Source organism: Bos grunniens, chromosome 15 (genome assembly GCF_055505025.1).
Source record: "Bos grunniens cultivar Pamir isolate PY7600 chromosome 15, Bosgru_T2T1.0, whole genome shotgun sequence".
Lineage (NCBI taxonomy): Eukaryota > Metazoa > Chordata > Mammalia > Artiodactyla > Bovidae > Bos > Bos grunniens.
In genome coordinates, this window is record NC_141179.1 from 84,603,904 (window position 1) to 84,628,453 (window position 24,550).

The 24,550-nt window shown below is 56.0% G+C and overlaps 1 protein-coding gene across 3 annotated transcripts in view; it reads left to right on the forward strand.

The window, feature by feature from the left end:
* LOC147358914 (beta-galactosidase-1-like protein 2) overlaps nucleotides 1-24,550 on the forward strand; it is a 42,354-nt gene that overhangs the window by 14,142 nt on the left and 3,662 nt on the right. For 2 of the 3 annotated variants that reach the window (XM_086338808.1, XM_086338807.1), the window contains 11 exons: nucleotides 1,919-2,027; nucleotides 10,576-10,668; nucleotides 12,185-12,266; nucleotides 15,822-15,892; nucleotides 17,726-17,810; nucleotides 20,003-20,140; nucleotides 20,516-20,596; nucleotides 21,074-21,180; nucleotides 22,922-23,062; nucleotides 23,220-23,291; nucleotides 23,472-23,550. In XM_086338808.1, the coding sequence (XP_086194934.1) occupies nucleotides 1,919-2,027; nucleotides 10,576-10,668; nucleotides 12,185-12,266; nucleotides 15,822-15,892; nucleotides 17,726-17,810; nucleotides 20,003-20,140; nucleotides 20,516-20,596; nucleotides 21,074-21,180; nucleotides 22,922-23,062; nucleotides 23,220-23,291; nucleotides 23,472-23,550 (1,058 nt within the window). Of the gene's footprint in view, nucleotides 1-1,918; nucleotides 2,028-10,575; nucleotides 10,669-12,184; nucleotides 12,267-15,821; nucleotides 15,893-17,725; nucleotides 18,099-20,002; nucleotides 20,141-20,515; nucleotides 20,597-21,073; nucleotides 21,181-22,921; nucleotides 23,063-23,219; nucleotides 23,292-23,471; nucleotides 23,551-24,550 lie in introns of those variants that run through there. The other variant, XM_086338809.1, reaches the window with a different exon arrangement.

Below are 24,550 nucleotides of genomic sequence, written 5' to 3' on the forward strand. Positions count from 1 at the left end.
CGCTCGTGTGAGTGCTGAGCACCCCGTGGGCTGATGCTGCTGCCTACATGAACGTTTCACCCTGTGCTGAGGCTCTTTTTCAGAATAAGTGGCCCCCAAAGGGCAGCCTCGTCAGTGACGTCACAGTTGCTGTCCTCGTCAGATTCCATGTGGCTCTGTGCCGCAGGCGCGGGCGGCCGTTCTCAGGCGCCGGGCCCTGCTGTGGGGCTCGGCCTCGGTCCGGTCCCGCCCGCTCCAGACGAGCCTCACTTTCTGAAAAATGGAGGAAGTCAAACCCACCCTCCTGTTCCTTAGGTGTGCTACGAAGCACTTGTTTTTAAGGGCAAGCATTTTGATAACGTAGAGGAGAAACACGCAGCTTTAGTTTTATCTGTTGCCTTCAGATCTCAGGCCCTGATGAGCTGTCTTGGGATGGGGTCTCCAGAGAAGTCAGAACCATGCCTGTGGTTGGCTCAGGAGTCGGGCAGGATTACTTGGAGCCAGGGCCAGCCCTGGTCCCAGGTGTTACTACCACTAGTAACGTTCCAGCAGAAGGGTTTCCTGTTGACAGGGTCCATGCCTGTCAATCCTGGGGGCTGAGAGAAGGGGTCTGGCTGCTAGTCTGTTCTAGCTGCTAGCTCCCTCTCCCGGGTCCGCCCCCCAGAGGGTAGCGGGCTGGTCCCATGTGCCGCCTTCTGCTGTGCAAAGGCCTCACTCTCATCTCCAGGGCAACCAGGCCCGCCCCACTGCCCAGACCCCTTCTGTCGCTGGGCCTTCAGCTCGGCGAGGGGCCCCGAGGCTCACACAGCCAGAGCAGCCTTGTCCCTCCTCCCCGCGGGTTAGAAACCCTGTGTCAGCAGTGCCCAGTTAAGTCTGAGCTCTGAAGCCCTCAGGCCGCCCTGCACCCCCGCTCAGGTCCTAGGCGGGCATTCTCAGGAGGTGGAGCTGACCGTGCTGCTAACAGACGGAGTCCTAGCGGGGACCAGAGACCAGAGCTTTCCCTGTGACGGACGCGGGCGTCGGGCCCCAGGGGGCCGTCTCTCCACAGTCACCCAGTGACCTGACCCAGTGATGGCTTTCTCAGCCTGTTCAGTTCTTCTGGACCAGGATGCGAGAAGCACTGGGGCCTTCTGCAGGAAAACATAAACGTTCCTCAGAATCTGTATGAGAAGGAAAACACCTTGGCTGTAGTTCTGGAAGTGGTGCTCTGTGCTTACCTGTGGGGTGAACACCATGGGCAGGCCAGGGCAGGGTTAGCCTTCTTTGTCTCCAGCTCCTCCTCCCTCTCCCCTCTCCCCTCTCCCATCCCCCCCACCCTTCCCCCACTCCCCCACACTTTCCCCTCCCGCTGCTCCCCCTCCCCCACCCCTCCCCCTTCGGCCCAGGGGCAGGGTTAACCTTGTCTCCAGGGTCCCCCCCCCTCCCTCCCCCTCCTCCCTCCCCCAACCCATCCCCCCGCCCCCCTCCCCCCACACCCCAGGTGGAGCTCTGGATGCTGACGAGCCCGTTCAGATGGGGAGCAGCTGGACCAGAGAGGAGACCAGACCCCTTCTCTCGGCCCCCAGGATTGCTTTTTCTGCTGATAGCAGAAGGCGACCCCTGTGTCCTCCAGTCCTAGTGATCCCTGACCCCTTTCTCTTCGCCCCTCTCTGATGAGATGTTGTGTAAAGTCTTGAGACATGGGCCTTGGCTTCAATGAAAGCTTTGGTCCCTCTGACTGGCAGCCGGACACCTGGCCGTGACTCAGAACTAGAATGGCCAGTGGTGCTGGGTCCTCGGGGAGAAAGCAGGTTCTGGCCCGCGCCAGCGTCTGCCCTGCGTCCTGACTGGCCTCCAGGGTCACCCCTGGGCTCCCTGAAGCTGCTTCCTTTCAGCCATCATCCTGCTCAGAGCAAACCCCCAGATGGTGAAACTAATCACCCTCCCCTTTTCATTCAAGCTGGTTACTCCGAGACCCTGACATGAGGCTGAGAACAACGTACAAGGGCTTCACGGAGGCAGTGGACCTTTATTTTGACCACCTGATGCTCAGGGTGGTGCCGCTCCAGGTAAAAGAGCAGACTGGGCCTGTCCTCCGCGCCCCGCACCGGTGCCGCAGCCCAGTCAGGCTCTCAGCTCACGGCGCTTCCCGCGGCCGCCACCCTCCTCCGCGGCGGCCTGCCTGGTGCCGCGCTGCCGGGGCCTATGCTCCGAAGGCCGGCGCAGTGCGGGCGGGCGCGGGGCTGCGGCGCCGGGTGCTGGGGGACGGCTCGTCCGTCCCGTCCCGCAGTGCAGGGCCCAGCTCCGCTGGAGAGGCGCCCCTGGGACAGCCCCTCGCCTGTGAAGAGGGGGCCTTCTCCTTATAGTCTCCACTGATGGCGTCTCGAGTCCATCCCTCGGCTCCCAAAGGGCGCTGCACGGTGCGGGCTTATCATTCAAAACGGACGTCTTAAAATGCATTTGGGCCAGAAAGTGTCTTAATGTGGCATCTAATAATTGGAACCAATGAAAAAGCAGGAATGCAAATAAACTCTTGCTTCTGTAAAAGCAAGAAGTGTGACACTGAGAAATAAGCACAGTTAAAAAATTAGTTCATTGATAAAAACGGCTGTGAGTCAGTGGTTTGGGATATTCACAGCACATAGATCAAAGGAACTGCTGGTCCTATGTAGGGCGGGCAAGTTAAACACAGGAGACCCCCGTTACATGTGAACTTCAGATAAACAAGAAATACATTTTTTAAGTATACATATGTCCTGAATATTGCATGGGGCAGTTACATTAAAAAATTCATTGCTTATTTAAAAATTATTTGTTGTAAGTTCAAGCATTATAACTGGATGTCTTGTATTTTTACTTACTAAATCTGGCAGCCTCAGTCATGAAAGAAGCAAGAAGCTAGGAAAATTCTTAGTCTAGATTTTTGCAAGGAAGATGGGCTTGCCAAGACGATTCAGTAAGCTGTCGTAGGCTGGGCAGCAGAGGTGGGGGTGGGGCTGAGGGCCGGTGGCTGTGCTGGGATGTGACCCAGAATCCTTCTTAAGCACAGAAAGGTCATACCTAATCCAGGACAGTTTTTTCTGGGTGCTGTGCTTAGGCGCTTAGTCGTGTCCGACTCTTTGTGACACCATGGACAGTTGCCCCCCAGGCTCCTCTGTCCATGGGGATTCTCTAGGCAAGAATACTTGCGGGGAGCCAGCGAGAGGCACTCCACTCATGACAAAGGTCATGAGGAAGGAGGCTCGGCATATGCAAAGGCGGGATCGAGCCTCAGGAGACCCCCTGGATATTCTTGAGCATCTACCCCCAAAAACCAGAGTCTGCCTACTTTATTGCTTTGTGCTCTCACCTCTGACTTTACCGGGGGCTGTCCCCCACCACCATCTTGCTCTCTCTGACAAAGAGTTAACTTACAGCTCCAATTAATAAAGTTCCTGGGCATTAGGAGTGTTTAAATCTAAATCCCTCAGATGGCTCTCTAACTCACCTGACAAGTTTACCCGGACTCCTACAGCTATGCATACGATTGTTTACAGTCTCCCAGCCTCGAGAGGCACGGGAAGCTTAAGATATTTAAATAGCTTAGAGCCTCTCAGAGAGTTAGAAACTGTCAGAATAAACTAGTAAAGGATTTCATTGATGAGCCAGTGCTTGCTGCCAAGTTTCCACATCCCCTGTATTGTATCCTTGAATGTGTATTAATTAATATAGTTGGTATGTAGAAAAAATAAGTAGTGGCCTTGGTGCTAGCAACTTTAGACCCTTAAGGTAATAAATTCTTTCCTTTGTTGTAAACCCATTACACATCCGCCCTATAGGAATGCAATTTTATCTAACACCTTCGGAAGATGGCGCCAAACCTTAGAATAATTACTCTTAGAGAAAATAAGTCTTATGGTTGACAAACCTTTGTCAAGAGTCATAAAATGTTAATCAGCCTTCTGGCCAGAAGTTGATGTAAATCACCTAAACCATTTGTATACCATAAATTTGCAGGAAAGAAACCCTAGTTTTTGATAAGGATCAAAGACTGCTGACTTTGCATCCCCTATTATCCTCTATGTGTAACTTAGGGTATAAAAATCCCTGTTGAACTTAAAGCTACAGGCCTTGCTCACCAAAGCTTGGTCTCCCCATGTCATTCTTTCTTCTCAATTTCCAGCTGAGTCTCCATCTGGAGCGGGGAGGTCCTCTGCGACCATTTATGTGCCTGGGCTTCTAAGACCCACTCGAGAAGGTGTCTAAGGTGGGGCACCTTCCGCTATTCGAGAGGGCGCCTGCGGCCTCCGTGGTCAGAGCTAACCTGGTGTCACAGGTTATATTGATTTTCCGCGTAACCAAGCTACTCAGCCTCTTTTCTCCACTGAATTTTCCTACTGAGCTATCCTCATTCTATTACTCTTTATATCTTTGATGAATATTTAAATAGTCGCCAGCGCCGTCTCCCCTTGGAATACCCTGGATCAGCCGGGGCTGGACCTCGGCCAATACTGGAGTGGGTTGCCATGCCCTCCTCCATGGGGTACAGATATCTGTTTGGGTCCGCTTTCACTTCCTTTGGATATACACCCAGAAGTGGTTTTGCTGGGTCACATGGTTTTTCTGTGTTTAAGGTTTTGAGGAAAAGTTAAGTGTTCCACAACACACCATTTTACATCCTCATGGACAATGCACAGAATTCTGATTTCTTGACACCCTGGACCACAGTTGCTGTTTTCTGTCTGTTTCATAAAAGCCATCCTAATGGATGTAAAGTGGTATCTCACTGTGGTTTTGATTTGAATTACTTAATAATTAGTGATGTGGAGTATTTTTTCATGTCCTTACTGTCCATGTATATATCTTCCTTGGAGAAATGTTTATTCCAATTCTTTGCCCATTTGTTAGTTGGTCTGTGTGTTTTTGTGGTTGTAGGAGTTCTTTCTTCAGTGTCTATCAGTATCTTATCAAATGTATGTCTTGTAAATATCTTCTCCCGCTCTGAGGGTGTTCACTCTGAGGGTGTTCGTAAGTCCAGTGCGTCTCGTTTTTCCCTGTGGTGCCTGTGCTTCAGGTAAATCGTTGCCAACTCCAATTTCACGACGCTTCTCCCCTGTGGCGCCTTCTTAGAGTTTCATGGTGTTGCTCTCCCATTCCGGTTTATGGTCTCCTCTGAGTTAAGCATTTCAGCTGGTGTGCATAACGTAAGGCTCCAGCTTTGTTTTCTGCATGTGCATATCCAGTTTTCTTGCCATCATTTGTTGAGAAAAATGACTGTCCTTTCCCCATTGAATAGGTTTTGCCACCCTTGGAGAAAATCCTTTGACCATATGTGTGAGTTTATTTCTGGGCTCTCTATTCTATTCCATTGGTCTATATATTTGTCTTGAGGCCAGGACCACACGTTTTGATTACCGTAGCTATGTGGTAAGTTTTGAAGTCAGAAAGTGTGAGACCTCTAACTTTGTTCTTTTTTTCCAGCGTTGTTTTGAGTATTTAGAGTCTCTTGAGATTCCATGTGGATTTTACGATGCCTTTTTCTGTTTGTTTTAAAACACTGGCATTTTGACAAGGATTGCATTGACTGTGTAGGTTGCTTTGAGTAGCAGTGACATCTTAATAACATTAAACCTTTCAGTCTATGAACACAGGGTGCCTTCCCATTATTGGCATCTTCTTTCTTTTGGCAACACTTTGTAGGTTTCAGTGTGTGAGATTTACCTCCTCGATTAAATTTATTGCTAAATATTTAAATCTTCATGATGCTATTGTATGTAGAAGTTTTCACTGATAGTGCATAGAAACCATTGAATTCTTTGTGCATTGGCTTCATATCCTGCGGACTTGCTGTTTTGTTCACTAGAACTAACAGGTTTGTATCTGTATGTAATCTTCATGGTTTTCCACTCATAAGATCATATTGTGTGCAAACAAGAGATAATTTTGCATCTTCCTTTCCAACTTGGATGCCTTATTTCACTCTTTTTTTCCTAATTGCTCTAGCTAACACCCTCTATACCTTGTTGAATAGAAGTGGTAAAGGCAGGAATCTTGTCTCAATCTTAATCTCAGAGGAAAAGGTTTCAGTGAGTATGAGGCTGGCTGTGGGCTGTTCACATTATAGCCTTTTTAAAGGTGAGATAGTTTCCTTATATTAGTAATTTGTTGAGTATTTTTATTATGAAATCATGCTGAATTTTTGAAATGCTTTTTTACAACATCATTTGAGGTAATTGTGTTTTGTTTTTTTTTTACCTTCATTTCATTAATGTGGTATATAACATTGATTTTATTGAATCGTCCTTATATTCAGGAATAAACTCCACATTTTCATGGTGTATAATCTTTTTAGTATGCTGCTGAATTTGGTTTTTTTAGTATTATGCTTAAGATTTTTGCATCAATATTCATGAGGGATATTGGTCTGTAGTTTTCTTTCCCTGTTAACTCTTCTGGCTTTGGTAATACTGGCCTCATAGAGTAAATTTGGAAGTGTTCCCTTTTTTCAAACTGTTTAGAATTTGAGAAAGATTGGTGTAAATTTCCTCACTAGTTGTAAATCTGTTCAGATGTTTCTTTTTTCACAATTCAGTCTTGGCCTCTTGTGTGTTTCTACTTGAGTCTTTTCTTACTGTAACTAAAGGTTTGTCAATCTTATTAATCTTTTCAGAGAACCAAGAAAAGATTGGTTGCTTTTTCCCTATTGTTTTTCTAATCTTCTCTTTTCCCCCTGCTCATATTTCTTATTCCCTTCCTTCTGTTCCCTTTGAGTTTAGTTTCTTCTTTTCCAGTTGCTTAAGACGAAAAGTTAGGTTATTGACTTGAGATCTTTCTTCTATTTTAAAGTGTTTATAGTGCTTTCACTGTATCCCACAAGTTTGTATGTTGTGTTTTTATTTTAATTTGTCTCAAGATATTCTCTAGGTTTCCTGAGATTTCTTCTTTGAGTCACTGATTAACACTGATTAAACCGTTCACAGTCTTGTGACTTTTCCAGTTCCTTTTTGTTGTTGGGTTCTACTTTCATCTTTTCTGTAATGGAAATGATACTTTATATGATTTCAGCTTTAAATTTTGTTAAAGCATGCCGTATGGCCCGGCCTGCGGTTTGTCCTGGAGAGTGGTCCACGTGCATCCGAGGGCAGTGTGTTGTGCTGCTGGTGGGTGGGGTGTTCTGTACACACAGGTCCGGTCTCACTTGTCTGCAGTGTTGTTCAAGTCTTCTGTGTCCTTCTTGATCTTCTGTCTGGTTATCCTACTGAAAATGGAATATTGAAGTCGTGTACTGTTTTTATAGAGTTGCATTTCTCCCTTTAATTCTGCCAATATTTACTTTGGAGCTCTGTGTTTGGTGCATATATGTTTATAATTATTGCACCCTCTATTTTGACCCTTTTATTGTTGTGCAAATATGAATATCTATACACCTGTGTACACTAAATAATGTCTTTCTTTCTCCCTTCTAACAGTTTATGCCTTAAAGTCCGTGTTGCTTGTTACTATGGTCACCCCCGCTCTCTTCTGGTTACTCTTTGCACAGAATATCTTTTTCCGTATTTTCTCTTTCAACCCATGTATGTCCACAGACCTAACATGAGCGTCTTGTAGACAGCCTATAGTTAGGTATTGCTTTTTTATGCATTCTGAAAATCTGTCTTTTGATTGGGGAGTTTAATACATTTATATTTAAAGTAATTACTGATAGGGATGCACTTACTTTTGTTGTTTTGTTATTTGTTTACTGTATGTCTTATAGCTTTTTTCTCCCTTATTTCCTTCATTACTGCCTTCCTTTGTATTTAGTTGATATTTTTTTTGCAGCAGATTTTACTAGTTGAATTTTTTAAGTAACAAGTTTTGATTCTTCTTATTTCCTTTTGTGTATATTCTACAGATATTTTGGTTACCATGGGGATTACATACAGTGTCCTAAAGTTATGACATTCTATTTTATATTGATACTATCTTAATTTCGATCACATACAAAAACTCTACTTTTTACAGCTCCGTCCTCTTTATATTATTGCTATCACAAATTGTATTTTTATATATTGTGTAACAATTAATATAGACCCATAATTATTTTTATATACTTGTCTTTTAACTCCTGCAAAGAATAAAAAATAGAGTTACGAACTAAAATTATATATTTGTTCACATATTTAACTTTCCCAGGGAAGTTTACATTCTCACCTGGCTTTGAGTTCTCTATCTAGCATCCTTTCATTTCAACCTGAGGGACGCTGTGAAGCATTTCCTATAAGGCAAGTCTAGTGGTAATGCCGGAGAAGGCGATGGCACCCCACTCCAGTGCTCTCGCCTGGAAAATCCCATGGGTGGGGGAGCCTGGAGGGCTGCAGTCCATGGGGTCGATAGGAGTCGGACACGACTGAGCGACTTCACTTTCACTTTTCACTTTCATGCATTGGAGAAGGCGATGGCACCCCACTCCAGTACTCTTACCTGGAAAATCCCATGGGTGGAGGAGCCTGGTAGGCTGCAGTCCATGGGGTCGATAGGAGTCAGACACGACTGAGCGACTTCCCTTTCACTTTTCACTTTCATGCATTGGAGAAGGAGATGGCAACCCACTCCAGTGTTCTTGCCTGGAGAATCCCAGGGATGGGGGAGCCTGGTGGGCTGCCGTCTATGGGGTCGCACAGAGTCAGACACGACTGAAGCGACTTAGCAGCAGCAGCAGTGGTAATGTATTCCTTCAGGTTTTATTTGTCTGACAGTGTCTTAATTTCTCCATTATTTTTGAAGGACAGTTTTGCCACATAGAGAAATCTCAGTTGCTAGTTTTTTTCCTTCAGTACTTTGAATATAGTATCCTACTGGCTCTGTCCTGCAAGATTTCTGATGAGATATCCGCTGGTAATCTCACTGGGGATGGTTAGCAGACATTCGGTCCACACTCAGAGGTCCAAGCTATTTAGTGTGGGGCAAAGAGGCTCATGGACATTTTGGGTAGAACTAGATTTCAAAGACCTTTTGGCATGAACTGAATGTCATATGAACCAAATGTCTCATGGATTGAATATCTTCTGGATGTTTTGGACAGGACCAAATGTTCTGCAAAGTTGGGAATCCTTTGCACATGCCAAGTTGTGTTTCTCTTGATCCTTTCAAGAATCTCTCTCTGTCTTCTGACAGTTTGATAATACGTATTGCTGTGGGTCTCTGGTTTAATGTTACTTGGATCTCACTGAAGCTTGGATCTCTGCCCCTTTTTTCTCCTTTTGGACTTCCTGTAGTGAGTGTATTTGTCTGTTTACTGATTTGCATAAAGTCTCCTAGGACCTCTTCCCTTGTTTTTATTTTTTTTTCTTTTTGTTTCTCAGACTCAATAATTCAACATGACCTGTCGTCCAGTTTGCACACTCTTTCTTCTGCCTGTTTGAATATGCAGTTGAACTCCTATGGTGAATTTTTCTGTTTAGACAATGTACTTTTCAGCTCCAGAATTTCTGTTTAGTTCTTTTTGAAATCATTTCTGTCTCTTTATTGATATTCTCACTTTGTCCATATGTCCTTGCCTTGATTTCTGTCCATGTTTTTCTTTAGCTCTTTGATCATATTTATGACAGTTGTTTTAAAATTCTTTGTCTTCTAAGTTCAGCGTGTGTGTTTCTTTAGAGACCATTTCTAGTTCCTTTAGACACTGTTTCTGGAGATTTATTTTGTTCTTTGACTGAGCTACGTTTTCCTGTTTCTTTGTATGCCTTATTTTGGAGGGTTAGAGTTAGGCATTTGTAAAGACGTCCCCTCTCCCAGCGTTTCAGTCTTCTGGAAAGACCTTTAGTGTTTAGTGGGCTCCTGAGCCTTGAGATCAGCCTGGGATGCAGGCTTGAGATCTTCTCAGGTATTTTCTTGGTATATATCCTGTCTGGTTTGTGTGTATAGTTTAAAAAAAAATTCCCCCAGCTGCTTTTACATGTTGATTTCTCCAAGAGTCTCACCCTGGACTCTTCTTGTGGCCTTAGATATTCTATCATATTCCTCTGCCTGTAATCCCTTGCTCCCAGGCATCCACGGGTCTGTAGTCCCCCTGAAATGTTTACAGGCTGTGACCCATCGCTGCCTTTTGCAGCTTCCAGCCTGAGGTCCAAACCGTACCAACGTTTTCTGTCTGATCTCCAAGTCAGATGAGACAGAAACTAGTTCTCTAGGGAGCCCACAAATAGCCCAGAACATTGCAAACAAGTTCCATCTCGCTCCTCCTGTCCTGATGGAGGGGGCTGGAACTCAGGCTGCGTCCTTCTGACTGCACCTTGCTACTCCAGGGAGTAGGTGGGACATAGGTGAGCAAAATCCTGGAATGTGCTACCGTTTTGAATGTGTCTTTTTCTTGACTGGACGTTCACTTGTTTGCTTAAACATTTGGCTTGTTTCCAGAGCTCCTATAAAGTTACTTTAGTCAGTGGTGCAGTTGTTTTTTTGTTATTTCCCTAGGGAGACAAAGGCCTGGAGCTTCCTTCTCCCTGTCTTACTGACGTCACTCAATTGTATATCAGACCTTCTGAGACTTGCATTTTTGAATGGGATGTTTTGCTGTCATTGGTGATAAGTGCGGTGACATTAGTTGATACGGTTCCCACTACACCCTCAGCTTCTGATTGCTCTCTGTTTTCTCAGTACAAGCACGGGGGACCCATCATTGCTGTGCAGGTGGAGAACGAGTATGGGTCCTACAACAAAGACCCCGCCTACATGCCTTACATCAAGAAGGTAAGAGTCAGCTCAGCTCACCTCTGCGCAGTCCCTCCACGGGCTCTAGTGTGATGTGTGGGCCTGTCACCCAGCACCGTTTACTAAGCAGTAAATCCTTTCTCCAGACCTTGATTGCAACAGGGTCCTCACTTGTGCCCTCCGTTGGCTGAGTTTAACAGGGATTTTGGTACATATGGTGCTGCGGGGGCTGAGAGTAACGGAACTGCCTTGACAGGACCCTGGAGGCCTTCTTGGAGGTGGAGGTTGCTGATCTGACCCCAGCACTCAAAGCAGCGGCCCCTCCTTCGGCTGCATGTTGGCTCCATCTGGGAATTGTTTAAACTCACTGTGCCCCGGGGCCATATGCCGTCTGTTAAGCAAAGGTCTCTGGGGTGGAGCTCAGACATCCGATTCCAGCGTGCGGGTGGCTGGAGCCCCTGACCGAGTGTGCGGCAGAGCAGGCAAGGGCAGGGCCAGAGTGACACCGAAAAGAACAGGTTCCTACTCAGAGGTGTGCTGCAGTCCATGGGGTTGCAAAGCCTCGGCTGCGATGAGTGACTGAATAACAGCTGCTCAGAACTGGCTCCTCTCGCTCGGCAGCTGAGACCTGGAACAGATGCATCCATTTCCCTAAGCCTCTGCTCTCTTCTGTGAATTGGGACTGATGGGAGGGTTGCCTGTCCCAACTGTATGTGCAGTCAAGTCGCAGGCTCAGTGCTGCTCCAGCATGCTTGGCAGCTGAGACCTGGAACAGATGCATCCATTTTTCTACGCCTCTGCTCTCTTCTGTGAATTGGGACTGATGGGAGGGTTGCCTGTCCCAACTGTATGTGCAGTCAAGTCACAGACTCAGTGCTGCTCCGGCATCCAGCGAGCGGTCAGCACACAGGACAGTGATGACATCACTGGCACCAGCATTTTGTACTTGGGAGGGTCGGGCCCCGTGTGCGTGGAGAAAGCCTTAGTGCCTCCAGCTGATCTGATGAGAGCTTTCTCCGGCCCCCGGTGTCCTGGGTGACCCCTGCTGTCACGGGGAGAGTCATATCCATCTGGGGGCTCCTCCCGTCCCTGCAGACGCTCGGAGGTCCTCACCCAGTGTCCCCCTCCTCCCCTGCAGAGGGGCCAGGCTGCCTCGGGGAGGGTGCTGTTCTTGAAGCCGGATGGGGAGAGCTCAGTCCTTGTCTGGGGCAGGCTCAGGCCAGCGGGGCGTCTTCTGCCGCAGCTCCACCCTGAGACTCCCCTGGGCCAGAGCCCCAGATGCCTGTTCTCCTGTGCCTGTGGGGCTGGGCCAGGCTTCCCCAGTCCCCGGGCTGCAGGGAAGGAAGCTGCTCTGCTGTCTCTCTTACTGGGTGGTGACCCTGGTGTCTGGGATGGGGTGCATAAAGGGACGCTTGCCTGGTCTCGAAGCCCAGGGGAGGCTGGGCTCCTGGGACACATGTTTCTCCCGGCCCCAGGGCCTGGTCCGGGCAGAGGTCAGAGTGTGACGTGGTGGGAGGTGTGAGGAAGGACAGTCTGTTGTCTGACCCCCTCGCAGGCCCTGCAGGACCGGGGGATCGCGGAGCTGCTCCTGACCTCAGACAACCAGGGCGGCCTGAAGAGCGGTGTTCTGGACGGAGGTACCTGCCAGGAGGCCGTTGGGGGTGGGGGCGGCGCCCTGGCCTGAGCTCTTGCGTGCTCGGCGCTGGAGGGGCGGACTGGTGGAGCACCAGGGACACCCAGGGCCCCGCGGATGGCAGGACGCGGGACAGCAAGGTGGGCGTCCAGCAGGGTCCCCAAAGAGGCCAGGCAGACCACGGGCTGGTGTCCGTCAGGGACAGCTCGCTCGCAGCTCGGTCCTCAGGCCCTGTGGGCACCCCCCTCTCCTGGTGCTGGGTCCCCGCCAGCCGCTCCTATTGGAGCAGAGGCCTTCGCCCCGGTCTCCCTGCGCCGCGCCCTCTCCGTGCCCTCCTGAGAGCCCGGCCTGTCCCCGCGGGGCGGCGGTCTCTGCCGGCGCCGCGCTCCCTGCGTCCACGCTCACGGCTCCCAGCGCCTCTGCTCGCCCGAGGGCCGTGGTCCTCTCTCCCCGACGCTGCCCTCTGCAAGGCCGCAGTGGCCCCGAGTGACACGTGCAGTGCCCGCAGCCTCCAACCCGGTACCGTGGGCCTCTTCTCTCACTGGCTTTCGGGCACCTCTGGGCAGCCCCTCCCGGCGCGCCTCCCGAGGGGCCCATGCGGCGGCGCTGTCTCGTCGGTTGGGAACAGGACCCGGGCCCTGGGCTGAGGCGTCGGGCCCCGGAGCGCGCTTCAGCCGCGGGGACCACAGAGGAGTCTCGAGCGGCGGGTGCGGGGTCTCCGGGGCCCCTGGTGGCCCCGCCCCGGCCCCGCCCCTCCACCGCGGGCCCCGCCCCTCCACCGCGGGCCCCACCCGCTCCACCTCGGGTCCCACCCCCTCCACCGTGGGCCCCGCCCCTCCACCGCGGGCCCCGCCCGGCCCCACCCCTCCACCGTGGGCCCTGCCCCTACCACGGACCCCACCCACGGCACCGCCTCTCTACCGTGGCCCCCTCCCCTCCACAACGGGGCTCCCCTCCACCACGGCCCCATCCCTGGCCCGTACCTGCTGCCTAGAATGATTTTTTTCAGTTAGTTAAATGAGATTAAAGCAAGACTTTCACCAGGTGAAAGAAATCTTGGAAATGCTCATGAACTGAGAGGCTAGCCTTGAGGTTTATACAGAAGCACGCATGAATAGGCAGTGAGCGGGAACCTGTGTGCAGCACAGAGCTCAGCTGGGTGCTTGGTGAAGACCCAGGGATGGGTAGGGGGCCGCGGGAGGGAGGCCCAGAGGGAGGGGCATGTGTATACCTACAGCTGATCCACGCTGTTGTGCAGCAGACACCAGCAACATTGTGGAGCGGTTATCCCCCAACAAAAACTCAAAACAAAACAATGAAAGAAACACGCGGTGCAGCCTCCGCGGCCCTCGCCCCGAGGTGCCCACTTTGAGCTGTTTACCTTTCACTTTGGCTCTGCCTCCGTGATTCTAAACAACCTGCACAGAGAGCCCTGTAGTGTGCACGTCAAGTCCTCTCTCCTGCCGCCCTGGCCCCGCAGCTTTGCCGGGTGCAGCCGTCCCCCCACCACTGTCCTGATGGGCACGATGCTTGGGGCCTGAGTAAAGGTCCTTACACGGGCCGGGCAGCCCATCGTTGTTCTGGACGGTGTTCATGGCCAGCTCGCTTCCAGTGTAACCACCCATTGGTTTTCCTTTTCTTTCAAAGTTTTTTCTGTCCCTTCTCTTCTCTGTGTCTCTTACACACTTGACCAGCAGCTTCGAGCTCCCATCAGGGTGTTCTAAGACGCCTGTGCCTGTCGGAACCTGATCTAGTCCGATGCCCTCACTGTGTCCCTGGCCCGATGGTGGCCCAGGTCCCCTGGAGTCCGGGTCTGGGGACTTTGAAGTGTCGTCCGTCATTTTCTCCACGTGCTGCTGTGACTCAGGCCCTGTGCCTTTGCGGAGCCCGCCTTCCTTGGCTCTCTGTCGGCTGTCGGCTGGACAGAGCAGTCCTGGAGGCTGCTGCTCCCTGCTGTGCAGTCCCGCCTCTTCTCTGGTTCTGTCCTCTGTGGGTCCAAGGCACGTGTTCACCCTCTGCACCGTGTGGCTCTCCAGCTGCCTGTTTTCTCCTTTTCCTTCTACTTTCTGGGCAATTTCCTCAACCACCTTCTCCCCATCCTTGTGTTTCCTGCACCACGTTTTCTTGAATGTATTTCTTTTCTGATGGCCTGCTTGCCAGTGGCTGTGACTAGTGCCCTTCCCTGTGGGGTGACTGGACTGAGGTGGCCGTTCCAATCAGGGGAATCAGGTGTGGGTGTTGGGGGTGACTTTCACAGGATTAAGTGACTCTGGAGGGAACCTTTGGGCTGACACGATGAGAATCTGGGGGCAGGAAGGTGCAGGAGCCATCTTCTGGGCTTCCTCTTCTGCAAGTGCTCGGACCTCTGGGGCTTGGCTTTCTTAGGGGGCCAGGCATGGGGTGAGGGGAGAGGTGGCTGGAGGGGGCCACTGGGCTGTGGTGGGTCATCACCTCTGCTCTCACAGGCTGGTTACGACCCCCCTGCCCCTTTCCTGGCTCCCCAGGTTTCCCTGTACCATGCCCTCTGCGAGTCTCTGGCCGCCCCGCCCCTCCTCACCCTCCTTCCTATTCTCTGGCTCTGGAGGGGGTGGGATGGAGAAGGTGCAGGGCTCCCTCGGCTGGTTTGACCTGTGGCTCCCAGGTTTCTGCTGGGCCGGTTCAGACTGGCCCCCTGTCAGTGTGGCTCTTCGTGTTAGGTGAGGAGATTCCGGATGTGGGGTCTTCTCCATAGCAAGTGGGCCTCCCGGGGTCCCAGCTGATGTTTGGCTTTTTAAATACTTAATTAATCTTTTATTAGAGTTAAGTTGCTCTCCAGTGTTGTCAAGATCTCTTTTTCGGTTTTTGTTAACTCACCGCGTGGCCCCTGGGACCTTCCTTCCCCGACCAGGGATGGAATCTGCGCCTCTGCAGGAGACGCACAGTCTGACCCACCAGATCGCCAGGGAAGCCCCGTGATCAGGGCTCACGTTCCACAGGAGACCACCCAATGAGCATCCATCTTCCTGGGCACAGCAGAGCTCAGGCCAGGGCACGTGGGCCCCTCTGTCCAGGGACAGGAAGCCGGCAAGAGCCTCGGAGCCAAAGTCTGCCTGAGGGCTGGCCGCGTCCATGCCCCTGGGTCAAACAGGACACATTGTTCTCGGTGTGCTTTTCCCTGGTGGGAAGCCGTGGGGACTATTGCTGGGGATGGGACAGAACACTAGCCCTCCTCTAAGGCGTAAAAGGGGAGTCTTCTTAGATGGTCACCCAGTGCTGGAGGCTGGGGGTGCAAAGTGAACGTCAGACTGCGGGCTCCTGCGAAGTGCACGCTCAGGTTGTGAAAATTATGTAAGTCAAACACAGCTGCTTAGTGAGCAGATCTCTGTAAGGTCTGTGCTGAGTGGTGGAATTTCCAAGATGAACCAGCCAAGTCTCCTGGCGACAGAGGAACTAAACTCTTGGTCGGCGGTTGGAGACGGTGTCAGGGTCAGTCTACTTGCTGGTGAGCTGAGGACGTCAGGGGCGTTCAGCCCTCCAGGCGAGGGGTGATCGCTGTCCCCTGTGTCCTTCCTGCCCGCAGTGCTGGCCACCATCAACCTCCAGTCACAGTCGGAGCTGCAGCTGTTCACCACCATCCTGCTGGGCGCACAGGTGCGTGCGCGCTGAGCCTGGGTCAGTGTCAGGGGCTTCAGTGGGCGGGGGGACCACGGGGCTCGGCCTTCAGCTCTGCCCCCTTCCCCATGCACGGCCCACCCCGCCCCATGCTGCCTGCCCCTGGGGAGGGGAGCCTGGTGCCAGAAGGTGTGTGGAGGTGAGTTCCTGCCTCTTGATGAGAAAGGGGGCCTTTCTGAAGGCCTGGAACTTGAGAGCTCCATGGACTCAGTGAGCCCCCAACGTGCTCCGTGTGGGGAAGGTACTTCACTGCCTGGGTCTGGCCTTGACCCGCCGGGACTCTCGGGGCCCAGAAAGGCTGTTGTCTGTTGTCTTCAGCTGGCTGGGGGCACGGCCTATCAGGCTGGCGTGGAGTGGCCCTCACGGAGGATGAGGCTTCAAGGCCGCCCTCCCCTGCCTTAGTGCGGGTGGGCGGGTGTCCTCTCTGAGACCCTCGCCTGGAGGGGTTAGGGTGCTGGAGGGCTTGCCCCTGACCCAGCACAGATGCTGTGGGGTGCTGGGGCACCCCCATCCCAGCTGCTGCTGTCGGAAGGCAGGGGTGAGGTCCAGAGGCTCATCCACAGGAGCCCTGGGCAGTGGGAGGTCCACAGGGCTGGCCCCGCCCCACGCTTGGAGGGATGGGCAGGGAGGAGGCAGGATGGCGGGAGGGAGGGAGGTGCGCAGGTGGGCACCAGCCCCGTCCGCCCTCCCTCCCACACCCTGTGCCATGCCTGCTGGCAGGGTTCTGAGGCCACAGGGCCTCTGCCCTCAGGGACACTGAGACCCACTTGGGAAGAGCCCTGCGAGGTATACAGTCGCCCTCAAGGTCGTCTAGGAAAAGACGGTGCTGTGACCCTCAGCTTCTCCTCCTTCTTCTGGGAAGTGGAGGTTGTGCTGGAACTGACTCGTAGGGCCACTGGAGGATCAAGTGGGTGATGTTTGGGGAGCACCCAGGACAGCTGTGCTCCCCATGGGCACCATGGAGTTGCACTTGGAGAGGTGGCTCAGGGCCGGCCAGCCTGCCCACTGCACCCGCCGCCAGCACCAGTGGCTTCTTGCCCGCTGCTCAACTGCATGTTTTCCTCCAGAAAGGGGCCGTGGACCCATCCCGGTTCAGGTCAGAGGCCCCGTCTGGTGCTCAGGGGTTTCACACGCACCCCGCCAGCCCTAGTCTGTGCCCAGTGACCGGAGGGTGGATGTGGGCATCTCCAGGCGCCTCCCAGGGCTGGGCCGTGTGTGCTGACAGCTCCAGCTGCCTTGTCTCGTGTGACTGTCCCAGTAGCCCTGTCACTGGCCGCTGTGCGTCTGTTCTCCAGTTCAGGACACAGATTCCAGGACAGAGGCCCCCGGCAATCAGGTCAGGGCACGCAGCACAGTTGGTGCTGAGCCAGCCCCAAGCCACAGTGACTTGGGCTGTCGGCCGAAGTCCAGCCCTGGCCCTCAGCCTGGAGCTCCTCCCCGCAGGGGAGACTGCTGACCTGTGTGACTAGCGACCCTCGTTAGTGACCCAAATGTGGTACGAGTGTCCCCTTGGGAGGGGGGCAGCCTGGAGGAAGCTGAGCCCATGGCTTTCCCGTGGCGCGGTCAGGACCATCTCAGTGGACCATGATTCTGCGGTCCCCAGATGGAACGGGGGTGCATGTGCACCGGGGACCCTGACCGCCAGGCCGCCAGCTGCAGGAGCGCCCCCTGTGGGAGGGAGGAAGGTGCGTGGGGCCGGGAGCTGGGGCGGTGTTGGTGCAGCCCCTGGGCAGCTCCCTCGAAGGTCAGCATGTGGCTGAGGAAGGGCTGGGCGGGCGGAGGTGCCAGCTAACTACTCCCTTTGGTGCACAGGGTAGTCAGCCCAAGATGGTGATGGAGTACTGGACGGGCTGGTTTGACTCGTGGGGTGGCCCCCACTACATCCTGGACTCCTCAGGTGGGTGCTCGGTGGACCCCGTGCAGCCTGTGCTGGCCTCTGACGCAGGACTGAGCTCCAGAGGAGCTGCCGATGGTGTGAACTGGCTGCCGTGTGGCACTCTGGGCATCTGTGCGCACAGGCAGCTCCTGAGAACGTCCAGAGTCCTCTGTCTCGACAGGGGAAGGAGCAGTCAGACACCCCTCTGGGGTCTTTGTAATAGTTCTGGAGTAGTGATGAATGACCGTCACTGGCATCCAGCCGACACAGGACGTGTGTAAAAAGGAGATAAAAACCCAGAGTCCAGAACAGACGTGTCCATGTGTGTAGTGCAGGCGTTCTCTGTCTGTACTCTGCGTGCACGTGCAGGTGTGGGTGTGGGCAGGTGTGAGTGTGGGCGGGTGTGAGTGGGTGTGGGCGGGTGTGGGTGTGGGCAGGTGTGAGTGTGGCCGGGTGTGAGTGGGTGTGAGCGGATGTGGGTGTGGACGGGTGTGAGTGGGTGTGGGCGGGTGTGGGTGTGGCCGGGTGTGAGTGGGTGTGGACGGGTGTGGGTGTGGGCGGGTGTGAGTGGGTGTGGGCGGGTGTGGGTGTGGGCGAGTGTGAGTGTGGCCGGGTGTGAGTGGGTGTGGGCGGGTGTGGGTGTGGGCAGGTGTGAGCAGGTGTTGGCAGGTGGAGCTGTGGGCAGGTGTGGGTATGAGCGGATGTGAGTGGGTGTGGGCGGGTGTGAGCGGGTGTGGGTGTGGGCAGGTGTGAGTGGGTGTGGGCAGGTGTAAGCGAGTGTGGGCAGGTGGAGGTGTGGGCAGGTGTGGGTATGAGCGGATGTGAGTGGGAGTAGGCAGGTGTGGGCGAGTGTGGGCAGGTGTGGGTGTGAGTGACTGTGAGCGGGTGTGGGCAGGTGTGGGCAAGTGTGGGCAGGTGGAGGTGTGGACGAGTGTGAGCAGGTGCGGGTGTGTGTGGGTGTGAGCAGGTGTGGGCAGGTGTGGGCGAGTGTGGGCAGGTGTGGGTGTGTGTGGGTGTGAGCAGGTGTGGGTGAGTGTGGGCGGGTGTTAGCAGGTGTGGGCAGGTGTGGGCGGGTATGGGTGGGTGTGGGCGGGTGGAGGTGTGGGCGGGTGTGAGCAGGTGGAGGTGTGGGCAGGTATGGGTGTGGGTGGGTGTGAGAGGGTGTGGGCAGGTGTAGGCGAGTGTGGGCAGGTGGAGGTGTGGGCAGGTGCGGGCAGATGTGAGAGGCCCAGAAGCCCGGCTTCCTGCGCTGTGAGATGTGGACGCCCCCACTGCTGTGGAGGATGCAGAGACCGCCCCGCCGTGACCTCTCGTTTTGAAGACCTGGGTGCTTCTGGGCTTCGCTGGTGGCTCAGCAAAGAACGTGCCAGGAACACAGGAGGTCCAGGGTCTGTGCTCACAGACCACATTGCAGGCAGCCTCCCTGCACGTCAGCTGGGCGCACCTGGCATTTCCCTGGGGTGAATCCCCAGCTAGCACTGCTTCCTTCACGCGGGCGTGATCTTCTCCAGGAAGAGGACTGTCAAAGATGTCTGTTCCCCCCAGATTCATCAACAGCCAGTGTTATTAATCAATAATGGTAACATTTGCTGTCTGACAGGGGCCTTGCTTGGCTCCCCTGTGGCTCAGTGGTAATGAATCTGCCTGCAGTGCAGGAGACGTGGGTTCAATCGCTGGGTCCAGAAAACCCCCTGGAGGAGGAAATGGCGACCATCTCCAGTGCTGTTGCCTGGAGAATCCCATGGACAGAGGAGCCTGGTGGGCTGTAGTTCATGGGGTTGCAGAGAGGCAGACGTGACTCAGCGACTAAACAGCAGCGCCTTGTTCAGCTCTTTTCCTTCAGCTGGTGCAGGGGTTTCAAACTGTATGTGATGTTCATTAACCGTGCATGTTACTCCTCCACTGATCCTGTGCGTGTGGTGGGCTTGTTCTCCAGCCCAAGTAGGGTGGGGGGGTGCTCAGACCATGCCTCTAATCAGGTCCTCCAGGTGAGCAGCGGGCGAAGCCCCCTGGGCGGGGGCTGGGGGGCGCGGCCCCGGCTGCAGCCTGGCCCCAGGCAGACTCATCTGGGAACTGAAAGCCGAGCACTGGACTCTGGGCCTCTGGCCACGGACTGCGGCTGGGGTCAGGGAAGCCACGGGCTGGAGCCGTGAGGGGCCTCCCAGGGGCTCAGGGCTTGTGACCGCTTGGCCATCAGACGTCCCTCCCTGCAGAGGTCTTGAACACAGTGTCGGCCATCGTCAAAGCCGGCTCGTCCATCAACCTGTACATGTTCCACGGGGGCACCAACTTCGGCTTCATCGGAGGAGCCATGCACTTCCAGGACTACAAGCCGGATGTCACCAGCTACGGTGCGTATCCCCGATGGGGCACTCACAGCACTCCTGGGCACTCCAGGGGTGTCCCTCGGGGACAGCGGCTGGCACCTCCCATGTGAAGGCGAGGTTTTGTCCGGACTGTCACCGAAGCTTCCAGGGTGTGGGAGACCAGTTGGCTGGGGAAGGAAGCACAGCCCAGGCCAGGAGGGATGGCCCTTGGGGGCCTCCCGCCTGCTGAGTGGGGTCTGGACACTCTGGGGCCGTCCACGTGTTCAGTGTGTGTGGCATTCTGACTGACGGGCGGCTCACGTCAAGCATCTTGCCTGTGGCATTGCTGGGGCGAGGAGCCCACTGCTGAGCCCGCCTCCTCCCGCGACGTTGTCCTGGGGCCTGTCTGGTGTCTCGCAGACTACGATGCAGTGCTGACGGAGGCCGGGGACTACACGGCCAAGTACACAAAGCTCCGGGAGTTCTTCGGCTCCATGGCAGGTACCTGCATGCTGGCCGCTGCTCTGAGACCTCAGGAAACTGGCTTCCTCCCCTTCCCCCTCACCATCCTCCCACATCTCCCTCTGTCGCACCGTCCTCCCCTCCTCCTCCCCTCCCCCTGTCCTCCCCCCTCCCCCCGACCTCCCCCTCCCCCATCACCCTCCCCTCCCCCACCATCCTCCCCTCCCCCACCCCACCCCACCTCCCTGTGCAGGAACTTCCTAGAAAGGACAGGGAAGTATGAGCGACTGTTGTCATCTGAGTAGGGGTCTTGCCAGCTTCACCTCCTCACAGGTGTCTATGTTTCGAAGAGTGTGAGAAGCAAGCCCTGTCCAGCCCTCATCTTCCTGGGGGTTCTCTGTGTGGCTGGCAGGGGTGTGCTCTGCTGTGTGTGGGCAGGAGCCGGGGCCAGTGGTGGCTGGGGGCGCAGTGACTGTCGGGTCCTTTGGGGACGCCCACCGTCTGCTTGTGGTGCAGGGGCCCCTCTTCCCGTCCCGCCCGACCTTCTTCCCAAGACGGCGTATGACCCAGTGACACCAGCTTTCTACGTGTCCCTGTGGGATGCCCTGAACTTCCTGGAGCTGGTGAGTGCAAGCTGGGCCCTGGGCTCAGGGCCTCATCCCCCGCCACGGACTGTGGACTGCAGCTGGGCCCACAGACGCTCTGAGCTTCCTGCAGCTACTGAGCTGGAGGATGAAGAGAACAAGTCTCCACGGGGCTCCACCCTGGCCTCAGCTCAAAGTGCAGAGGACAGGCTGACGGGAGGAGGAGGGGGGAGGGATGCAGAGAGCCAGAGGAGGAGCCACGGAGGAGGGGGGAGGGAATGCAGGGAGCCAGAGGAGGAGCACGGAGGAGGGGGGAGGGATGCAGGGAGCCAGAGGAGGAGCCACGGAGGAGGGGGGAGGGAATGCAGGGAGCCAGAGGAGGAGCACGGAGGAGGGGGGAGGGATGCAGGGAGCCAGAGGAGGAGCACGGAGGAGGGGGTAGGGATGCAGGGAGCCAGAGGAGGAGCACGGAGGAGGGGGGAGGGATGCAGGGAGCCAGAGGAGGAGCACGGAGGAGGGGGGAGGGATGCAGGGAGCCAGAGGAGGAGCACGGAGGAGGGGGGGGGATGCAGGGAGCCAGAGGAGGAGCATGGAGGAGGGGGTAGGGATGCAGGGAGCCAGAGGAGGAGCACGGAGGAGGGGGGAGGGATGCAGGGAGCCAGAGGAGGAGCACGGAGGAGGAGGGGATGCAGGGAGCCAGAGGAGGAGCACAGAGGAGGGGGGGGATGCAGGGAGCCAGAGGAGGAGCACGGAGGAGGGGGTGGGATGCAGGGAGCCAGAGGAGGAGCACGGAGGAGGGGGGAGGGATGCAGGGAGCCAGAGGAGGAGCACGGAGGAGGAGGGGATGCAGGGAGCCAGAGGAGGAGCACGGAGGAGGGGGGGGATGCAGGGAGCCAGAGGAGGAGCACGGAGGAGGGGGTGGGATGCAGGGAGCCAGAGGAGGAGCACGGAGGAGGGGGGAGGGATGCAGGGAGCCAGAGGAGGAGCACGGAGGAGGGGGGAGGGATGCAGGGAGCCAGAGGAGGAGCACGGAGGAGGGGGGAGGGATGCAGGGAGCCAGAGGAGGAGCACGGAGGAGGGGGGAGGGATGCAGGGAGCCAGAGGAGGAGCACGGAGGAGGGGGGAGGGATGCAGGGAGCCAGAGGAGGAGCACGGAGGAGGGGGGAGGGATGCAGGGAGCCAGAGGAGGAGCACGGAGGAGGGGGGAGGGATGCAGGGAGCCAGAGGAGGAGCACGGAGGAGGGGGGAGGGATGCAGGGAGCCAGAGGAGGAGCACGGAGGAGGGGGTGGGATGCAGGGAGCCAGAGGAGGAGCACGGAGGAGGGGGTGGGATGCAGGGAGCCAGAGGAGGAGCACGGAGGAGGGGGGAGGGATGCAGGGAGCCAGAGGAGGAGCACGGAGGAGGGGGGAGGGATGCAGGGAGCCAGAGGAGGAGCACGGAGGAGGGGGGAGGGATGCAGGGAGCCAGAGGAGGAGCACGGAGGAGGGGGTGGGATGCAGGGAGCCAGAGGAGGAGCATGGAGGAGCAAGGGGGCCGAGGCGGGGTCCACCCTGAGCCCCAGGCCCGTGTGCTCAGCTTCCTTCTGTCCCTGTCCCCTGACCCTGATGAGGAATCAGACAGGACTGTGGCACTTGCCCGAGTGACAGCAAATAGAAAGCGGTCATCCTTACCACGCCCCATGTACTGACCCCACGAGGCCGCCCGCACCCTGTGCCCCGCGCCCTGGAAGGCGAGGTGGCCTCTTTCAGTCAGCCTCACCCCCGTCTCCTGTCCATGCAGCCGGTCACCTCGGAGCACCCGGTCAACATGGAGAACCTCCCGATCAACGGGGGCAGCGGGCAGTCCTTCGGATACACGCTATACGAGACCACAGTCACTGCGTCCGGCGTCCTCACTGCCCTTGTGCGTGACCGGGGACAGGTAGGGGCAACCCCGCACCCAGATGCTCCCACGTGTGGAGATGGCCCCACACCGCCGCCTCCATTTCCTCCCCACCCCTGGGCCCTCCCCTCTGCGTACCGGGCCGGGACCCCCAGGACCCCGCCGACGCTGTGGCCCGCACCTGCTCCTCGGGCAGGTGTTCCTGAACACGTTCTTCCTGGGGACCCTCGACTACAAGAAGAAGACGATCGTCATCCCCACGGTCCAGGTTTGTCTGGGCGGGGGCCGGAAGGGGGCCGGGACTGGGGGTTGCCACAGAGGTGGGGTGAGTGTGGCTCTGTGATCAGGGACCCTGTCCCGTGCTCAGAGTTCAGGGAGAACTGGGGCGCCACCGAGAAAGCCCGAGGGGCGGCTGGGGCTTCCTCAGGGCGCCCTGTGCTGCCCACAGGGGTTCACGACGCTGAGGATCCTGGTGGAGAACTGCGGGAGAGTCAACTACGGGGACAACATCGACCAGCAGCGCAAAGGTGGGTCTTGGTGCCGCCTGCCTGGCCTTCCCCACAGGAGCACCGCGGGGCACGGGGCTGTGCCACAGGGGCTCCAGGGTGGATGGGGGTTCCTGGAGCCCCTGGAGGGGTGAGTCCTGGGATCCATCTGGAGGGGTGAATCCTAGGCACCCCTGGAGGGGTGAGTCCTAGGGACCCCTGGAGGGGTGAGTCCTGGGGTCCCTCTGGAGGGATGAGTCCTAGGGACCCCTGGAGGGGTGAGTCCTGGGAGCCCCTGGAGGGATGAGCCCTGGGGTCCCCCTGGAGGGGTGAGTCCTGGGAGCCCCTGGAGGGATGAGTCCTGGGATCCCCCTGGAAGGGTGAGTCCTGGGAGCCTCTGGAGGGGTGAGTCCTGGGGGTCCCTTGCAGGGTGAGTCCTAGGGACCCCTGGAGGGATGAGTCCTGGGGTCCCTCTGGAGGGGTGAGTCCTGGGGGTCCCTGGCAGGGTGAGTCCTAGGGACCCCTGGAGGGGTGAGTCCTGGGGTCCCTCTGGAGGGATGAGTCCTAGGGACCCCTGGAGGGGTGAGTCCTGGGGTCCCTCTGGAGGGGGTGAGTCCTGGGAGCCTCTGGAGGGGTGAGACCTGGGGGGCCCTGGAGGGGTGAGTCCTGGGGACCCCTGGAGGGGTGAGTCCTGGGGTCCCTCTGGAGGGGTGAGTCCTGGGGTCCCTCTGTAGGGGTGAGTCCTGGGGTACCCTGGAGGGGTGAGTCCTGGGAGCCCCTGGAGGGGTGAGTCCTGGGGTACCCTGGAGGGGTGAGTCCTGGGGTACCCTGGAGGGGTGAGTCCTGGGGTCCCCCTGGAAGGGTGAGTCCTGGGAGCCTCTGGAGGGGTGAGTCCTGGGAGCCCCTGGAGGGGTGAGTCCTGGGGTCCCCCTGGAAGGGTGAGTCCTGGGAGCCTCTGGAGGGGTGAGTCCTAGGCACCCCTGGAGGGGTGAGTCCTGGGAACCCCTGGAGGGATGAGCCCTGGGGTCCCCCTGGAGGGGTG